Raw genomic sequence first — 7,748 nt, forward strand, 5'->3', positions numbered from 1 at the left:
CTGGAGCCCGCACCACCGCCGTCCGCGGGCGCCACCGCGGCCATGCTTGCGCCGCCTAGCCCGCCGTCGTCGCAAGCCCGCTTGGAAGTGCTTGCGGAAGGCACCGCGGTGCCCGTCGAACCCTGCTGCCGGTAGGCCCCGCCATCCGGGCAGTCGCACGCGGCCAGCAGCTGCTTGAGGTGGTAGTTCTCCACTTGCACGCCGTGCAGCTTGGCGTGCATTGCGTCCACTTCTTGTCGGAGCGCGCTGAACTCGGAGACCACCCGCGCTTTGAAGTCGGAGAACTGCTCCAGCACGTCCTTCATCGCAGACCGGCACGTCGACGTCTTGAGTGCCAGGCCCACTTGTTCTTCTGCGCTTGTCCAGGCCTTGTCGTTCTTGAACTGCGGCCCGGTCGTGTTTGGCCTGAAGCCTACGCCCGGTGCCGGCGCCGCCCGTCCTAATCCGTTGCCGCCCTTGGGGCCGTCCGTCTGCTGGCCCGCCACTGCGTTGCCGTCGGCGAAGGGGAGGCCGATGGGGATGCCACCGGTGAGGGTGTTTGCGCTGCCGCCTTCCGGTTGCGGTTGCGGCTGCGGCTGCGGCGAGAATGTGCGCTGGGGGTCGAGGGGTTGCGGCCTACTGCTGTTGCAGGGGTGCGAGGGTGACGTCGTGGCTGCGTTCCTGTGCACCTTGCGGATGCTCCAGTCGTCTTCTGTCTTGTGCTGCCTCTTTCCCAGAATCGCCCCAGGGAGTGTGAACGACACGCTCTGGTCCTTTTTCACCACCACCTCCTTCGAGCGGGCATCGGCTACCTGGCAGGCCACGAATGCAATCGTGTCCAAGTTGCATGTCGGCTTGGACCCCTGCGGTGCGTGCCCGGGGCTGATCCGAAGCCGGCATTGGATAGAGCCCTCCTTTGAAGAATTTTCGCTCCCCCGCTTGTTGTGTTGACCTTTGGAGAGGCTGCCGCCAGGGAAGCTGGGGTCCAGCTCTTGCTTGGGGACGGGCGTTAGTCCGGTGCTGGGTCCGGCCGTGGCTGCGTTACACTCTTTCGGAATTGCCACACCCGAGCGACATGCGAGGTCGGCTCGGGGTGTGGTGTCCAGCCCTTCCCTTCCGGCCATCTCCATCACGGTAGCAACGCGTGACGCTTTATCACACGCCCCTGCTGCTGATGCGGCGCAGACTTCCTTCTTTCCGTTCATTGCTTGCGTCGTCATCATGCTTCCGTTTTCATTGAGCGCCACTGATGTCGGCGACGTCTTGGTCTTGGGCATTTGCGCTTCAGAGCAATGCATGGTTTTTGTTTTGCGAGTGGATGATGCAAAAACAAAAACTTGAGACTAAGGGTGCGGCGAGATGGGCTCGTGGAAGGCAAGCTTGATGGAAAAGGCGAAGGAAGTCCGAAAGGGAAAGAAAAAGTGCGAGAGCAAAAAGTGTACGAGCAAGAAGATCCGAGTGGAACAAGAGTGCAGACTGCGGATTTGAGTTGTTGTTGTTTGTTTGCTCAAGCTAGTACGAGGAGGGTTGTATCGCGGGGAGATATCTTTTTATACTTGCAAAAAGGGGTCTTGTCTTAGTTTGTGAGTTTCAGTAGTGTTGGTTTCAGTAGTGGTGGTTGTCAGAGGAAAGTTGCAATCGACCTACAGCCGGTTACTGGGGCAGGTGAAAAAGTCGTTCAATGCTGAAAGAAAGATATATTGCGTGCCTCTCTTTCATCACTCGTTCAGAACCCCTCTCCGGCATGTTAAACAACAAGCAGAGTGAAGTTGACCGGCGTTATGACATTCGACCTTTTGCAATACATTCGAGTTGTGAAGCTGTTGAGAAAATATGCTCTTGTTATAATTTTGGGCCTTGTAAACGGTAGTGGTCGTGCTATCAACCGCTCTCCTCGGTTTGTTTGTAAAAAGAGGGTTGGGGATCGTGGCATGCATTGGAAAATATAATGCAATACATCAATTGCCTATGCTGGCTGCGAGTTTTTTTGTTTTTTGGTTGTTGTCAAATGCCTTCGATTTGGAGAACTGACACAATCGAAAAAACACTCAGTGAGCAGTCACTCCCCTACATGAGAGGCGTTTCTAAAACAAGAATTTGATTCGGATGTCGTCGATTTAGATTTGGACTTGTATCTTTCGCCCTTGTTTATAGTCTCAGTCCCTGGTGCAATCTCAACTGCCTTATGAGAAGTTTTGAGAATGACTCAGCACAGCTACCGACAGCATTTCACGGCAATGGTTCTTTCCTTTAAAAACCATTCCAGGCAGAGAGGAAGGAGAGGACGAGAGGGCATCATAAAAGTGAGAGGAATTAAGGCTTCTAGTGTAGTGGGTGGGATGTACACCACAAAACTGTACTTGCAATGAAATGCAAGGACTTCTCATTCTAATGAAACCAAATTCCAACTCTCATTGTCTTTCAGACCAGTGAAACACTAAATATGTAATCATAAAAACAAAAATAAATACCCTTCTTTCTAAAGATGGACCAACTCACATGATAGCAAGTTGTTGCAAACGGATCTACTACACATGTGGTCTATACTACATGCTTTCTCTCCAACTGGATTTCTTGGGCTTGTGAGATGTATGAACGAGCTTTAGAGCAAAGTATCCGAGCGTTCTGACGACAATGATGTAGGCCACCAAGACGGCTATAGAGCCGCCGATAGATAGGGAGTCTGTGAGCTGCGCGCCTTTCAGAAGGGCATCTTTGTTGATTGGACAGAATTCGCCGTTGTTCGAATAAACAGAGCTAGCCTCGCCTGCTTCGGCGCATTTAAACTCTCTCCCCCCCAGCATTTCAATACGGATCATCGCTTCATATGAATACTATGGGGTTGAGACGAACGGTTTTAAGAAATGGAATAATCGTTGAAGACACCAGACAACATCCAAGATCGGACAAAAAGAATTGTTCCAAAAAAAAAAAAAAAATTTAGAGGGGCTTTGATAGTAAACAATGAGGGAGTTAGGTCGAGCAGTAAACAAATATAATTGAATACAACGTACCTTGATAAAGCTGAGGACACGGAACGGAAGAACGAAGGGAGGAACGTTGTCAGGGTCAATGTAGTAGCCAGCAGTGAGCATGGATGTTAGAACCCAAATCGAGCCAACGATTTGAGCGTGCCGCACGTCCATGACGACGGCAGAGATGAAAAGGCCGACGCTTTGAGCGGTGAGGACGTTGAGGACGAGTACAATCGTAAACAGCAAAAAAGACAAAAAAAACGGATTGAGACCGACGATGAAGTATGTCGCAGCAGCGAAGAACAGCGGGTAGACAGTATCAGCCGGAGTTTCAATCTGCGTTCACCGGAACAAACGGGAAGGGGAAAGCAAAAAAAAAAAAAAAAAAAAGCAGTTCAAGAAGAAAATCGATTACCAACAAAACACGGACAGAACAGAAGTGTTAGAGGGCTTTCCACATTGCAAGATGACGCATCCCACTGGAAAAACCAAAACCCCCCAAAAAAAGGATGTGACAAAAAACAGGGACAACGTTCTCCGTGTGTCTCCCGGACACAAATACGTACCATCGTCTTCGCAAAGTAGTAGGCGCTGAGTCGGTAACTGCCGCCAGCCCTATCCTTATTCAAGATCTGTTTCTCCGCGGGGAAGGCAAACAGGGCGTTGAAGGTGCTGTAAAACGCCCAGAAGATGGGCATGAATGAGAGGACGCCGAGGCGGTCCTCAATGGTACCCTCCCTCGCGTCGATCCGAAACCAACACATGGAAACAATGAAGGCGACCAAGACGAGTTGTGCGATGTAAATGGGCTCGAGCAGGACGCCACGCTTCTGGCGCAGCGCGCGCTGCCCGAGCACGAAGACCTGTGAGAACCAGTTGGTGGGGTACTTGTCGGGCTCTCCGCCGCGCCCGCGGCGGCCGGTGATGTCGAGCAGGCGCTTGCGGGCCGCGCGCACGATGCGGGCCGGGGTGGTGGTTGGCGGCGCCAGCTGCAGGTGCGGGGCGGCGGAAGGCGGCTTGGGCGGTGTATCGTCGGACTCCGGGTCTGTGGTGCAGTGCCCTTCGACCGAGGGGCGAGAGGTGTCTGTGTCGGTCGGGGACGAGGAGTGCGGCGGGAGGGGGGGCTCCTCCAACGGGACGGAGACCTGCGGGAGGTTTCCGGGTGGCGCGTGCTCATCGTCGGACCGGGCTTGCATGTCGATAAGGTGGCGGTCGGCCATGCGCTGCGGGCCGTCGGTCTCCCACGCGGTGAGGATGCGCTGCTGCACAGACGGGATGTCCGGTTGGCACGGGTCTGTGCGGTCGTCGATGACGAGCTCGAGTATGTAATCTGCGGGGTTGTAGGCATGGGTCGGGAAGGGAAAGCCGATGCCTTGAAAATACTCGACAACTTTGGCAGGTGGTCCAAAGTAGGCGACGCGGCCTGCGGCAAGTAGGAGGATGTGGTCAAACAGGGCGAACATCTGGGACGAGGGCTGGTGTATGGTGGCGATGACGGTGCGTCCCTCTTCGCAGAGCTGGCGCAGGAGGTTGATAACGGTGTAGGCGGACGAGGAGTCCAAGCCGGAGGTACACTCGTCGGCGAGCAGAAGGCTGGGGCTGTGCAGCAGCTCGTTTGCGATGTTGACGCGCTTGCGCTCGCCGCCGCTGATGCCCTTGTCGAACTGCTGGTCGCCGATGCGTGTGTGCTGGCACTTTGTGAGGCGGAGGCTGTGCATGACGTCATCGACGGCAGCGCGCTTGTCGTGTTTGGAGACGGTGTCCGGGAGGCGGATGTCGGCGGTGAACTGGAGGGTCTCGCGGACGGTGAGCTTTGAGAAGAAGACGTCGTCCTGCATGACGTATCCGATGTGGCGCTTGGTGCGCGGGACGCGGCGGCGGCCGGCGAAGCGGACAGTGCCGGCCTCCAGCGGGTGCTCGGTGCGGGCGGCGAGGACGTTGAGCAGCGAGGTCTTGCCCGAGCCCGACGGCCCCAGGATGGCCAGCGACTCGCCCGCGCGGACGTAGGCAGACACGCCGCGCAGGATGGGCGTGGGCGGCGTGCGCTTGCGCGACAGCGGCTTCACGGTGCTGGGGATGGAGTAGGTGACGTTGGTGAAGCGCACGTCGACTGGCGGCGGACGGGCGGACATGGTGGGGGAGGGCGGGAGGGATTTAATTAAGGGAGGGAAGACGGGGAGGGGAGGGAAGACGGGGAGGGGAGGGAAGACGGGGAGGGAAGTGGGAGGGGGGTTGCGATGGCAGATGGGTCAGTGTTGGAGCGATTAGGGGAGGAAAGGCGGGGAGGGGAGGAAGACGGGGAGGGGAAATGGGGGACTGCGATGGCGGATGGGTCGCAGGTTGAGGGTGGGGGAGGCGGGGGTGTACATATATATAGGGGGACATGGAGGGCATGGCGGGCATGGCGGTTACACAGGGGCAGTGGAAGTGAAAGCGGGGCACGGTGGAAGTGAGAGCGGGGGTTGCGGTTGAGCGGGTCTTGGGTGGGGAGGGAGTCGAAGACGAACTGAAGGTGCGCAAGGTACGCGTGGTGTCGGCGGCATGGTCTGCGGACGGCAGGTCTCACGTCATTGCGGGCGGTTTAGGGGTCCTGCGGTCACGCGGGGTCGGACACGTTGGCGGTCGGCGGCTCTGGCGCGCGGCGTCACGCGCACACGGCGACCGTCCGGTTGCGCGCTTGGGGCGCGGCACCCGCCCGCGCATTGCGCGCGCACCAGAGCCCGCACGCCTCGACTTGTGCTCGCCGCCCGCCACACGTACTCGCGCGCGCGCGAGATCGCGCTCCACACCTTCCATGGACGCAATTTCAGCATGCAGTACCAATGAGAAGGGTGCTGTATCCCCCCTTGCGATTTTGGCAAATGGTTTAACCGTTACATCACGCTGCGCATCGCGTAATCATGAAAAAGTTTATTTACAGCCGCAGAGAGCCGCAGAGAGCCGCACGCCGTGTCGCTTTATTTATCCACCTTTCATCTTTCAACCCCCCCCCCGCATCACACACGCATCACACAGCACTGCACTTCCAGCGCACACCCGCGCACACCCGCGCACACCCGATATATCGCGTATGATAAAAAACTTTATTTACGACCAGGCGAGAACCCGCGCACACCCACGCACACCCGCCATCACCCGCCATCACGAGTGCCGCGCAATGCCGCTTTCCTACCCCGGTACACCGCCGTGCCCACCATGCAGTATACAGTACCAAGGGTACAGTATACTGTACAGTGCTTCCGCCTTAGAGCATAGCACCTCCACCGGCGCCACCGGCGAGGGTCTATGGGATGTAATGTATTTGTCCAAAATGCCAGGTGGAGAATTACAACTGGCTCCCAGTCAAAAATTAGGCCGCACTCGGCCGCGGGTCTATGCTATTGATAGATGGAGCTAAACAGGGACGGACCCCTCTCCACCAGTGACGGTCTAATGGTCTATCTTCTGCTCTCGCACCCCTGCCCCCTCACCTCCCTCCGTAATTCCCCAGCCCCAGCCCCTCCCTCTAACTGCATGTCTCGTATTTCCACAGAAGGACCATGAACTTCAACTTAGACGAACTCGTGCATGACAGTGACGATGACATTGGAGGACGGCAATGGGCAGTTTGGGTAGCACATAAAAGTCGCGGGAACCGTATGACTGGAAATAACTCATAGGCAAGGGGAAGGGGATGGGGGCGGCGGTGCCGAAGAAGGCCGGGCGAGAAATGCCAAGATTTGTGCTTCACGTATGCAACGTGGCGAATAGATCGGGTCTATCGCCGGGTCTATTTCGGGGTCTGAATAGATCCTGCGATAGACGCACGGTATTTTTAGGTAGGGATAAGATAGACCCAGTTTTTTGTTGAACGAGTGGAGACGAAATTGTCTAATGCGTCTAAAATTCATGGGCCATAGATCAGTAGACCCAAAAAACACCAACCGGTGGAGATGCTCTAAAAAAGTCTAGTTGGTGCTGTACAGGTGAAAGTGCATATCAAGTCTCTCATGGTTTCTTATCGGAGCGCAAAGTACAGTAGTATGAACGGATCAAAGATACAGAATTGCAATGTTGAACAGGTCTATAGTCTGGGATTATTATTATTAGAGCAAGTCTAGCAGCTGGGTATAATATCCCTAGTTGAAAATGCTGTGTTCACTCTACTATAGACCACGATTTAGAAACTATCGTGAGCAGCCCCAGCAGTTTCGGTGTTAGCAGCTACAGTACCGCCAAGGGTACTGTGACTGTATCTCGTGCTCCTGCTCGTACCCTTCGAAGGGTACCCAACTCTGCCCAATAAACAAAACCCAATACTGTACACCATGTTTCTGAGACGAATGAAGGTGGTAGAAGCCACTCCGTCACGGCTAGGATACACTACAACATGGAGGGGCCCCCCGATCTCCTTCCATACTCCTAGGTTTGTGCGACGATGCCTTGGAGAGCAAGGGGTATTCAGAGAGTTTTCAGCATTCATGATAATTTAAGGAAGTGCAACAACTTGGCGGGAAGTCGGGAAGTAGAGCTGTGAATACACCTGACGCTCTCATTGGCTGAACAACAGAAATTATACACCAAAACGTGCAGATTTGGCCCATGACAAAAGTTTAGCCCAATACAGTACCAAAGGGTATTGCGAGTTACACCACTGCTACCCTTCGAAGGGTAGACTTTGCTCTTACTACTGTACACTACCCGCCTCCGTCCACCACCAGTCCCCTTCGTACACGTGCCCCGCACCTCCCCTACACGCCCTACACGCCCTCCGTCCTCGGCGCCCCCCTGCATCTCCGCGCCCGCCAACCCCTG

At 55.6% G+C, this 7,748-nt stretch overlaps 4 protein-coding genes; all 4 read right to left on the reverse strand.

Moving 5' to 3' along the window:
• Positions 1 to 1,199, reverse strand: part of CHC_T00002692001 (hypothetical protein) — a 1,587-nt gene extending 388 nt beyond the window's left edge. The window contains exon 1 of the mRNA XM_005713789.1: positions 1 to 1,199. This exon is cut by the window's left edge and continues 388 nt beyond it. Coding sequence (XP_005713846.1) covers positions 1 to 1,199 — 1,199 coding nt within the window.
• Positions 1,200 to 1,697: 498 nt separating this feature from the next.
• On the reverse strand, positions 1,698 to 1,916 carry CHC_T00002693001 (hypothetical protein). The gene has a single exon (XM_005713790.1). It carries the CDS (start codon positions 1,914 to 1,916, stop codon positions 1,698 to 1,700), a length of 219 nt encoding a protein of 72 aa, XP_005713847.1.
• Positions 1,917 to 2,403: 487 nt separating this feature from the next.
• Positions 2,404 to 2,798, reverse strand: CHC_T00002694001 (hypothetical protein). XM_005713791.1 is given in 2 exon segments: positions 2,404 to 2,525; positions 2,526 to 2,798. 1 exon segment carries the CDS (start codon positions 2,796 to 2,798, stop codon positions 2,526 to 2,528), a length of 273 nt encoding a protein of 90 aa, XP_005713848.1. The 3' UTR covers positions 2,404 to 2,525.
• Positions 2,799 to 2,813: 15 nt separating this feature from the next.
• Positions 2,814 to 5,086, reverse strand: CHC_T00002695001 (hypothetical protein). Its single transcript, XM_005713792.1, has 3 exons — positions 4,094 to 5,086; positions 3,521 to 3,850; positions 2,814 to 3,290 (listed from the first exon to the last, which is right to left on the reverse strand). Exons 1-3 carry the CDS (start codon positions 5,084 to 5,086, stop codon positions 2,814 to 2,816), a joined length of 1,800 nt encoding a protein of 599 aa, XP_005713849.1.
• Between the last annotated feature and the right edge of the window lie 2,662 nt (positions 5,087 to 7,748).

Source organism: Chondrus crispus, genomic scaffold, assembly GCF_000350225.1.
Source record: "Chondrus crispus Stackhouse genomic scaffold, scaffold_150, whole genome shotgun sequence".
Lineage (NCBI taxonomy): Eukaryota > Rhodophyta > Florideophyceae > Gigartinales > Gigartinaceae > Chondrus > Chondrus crispus.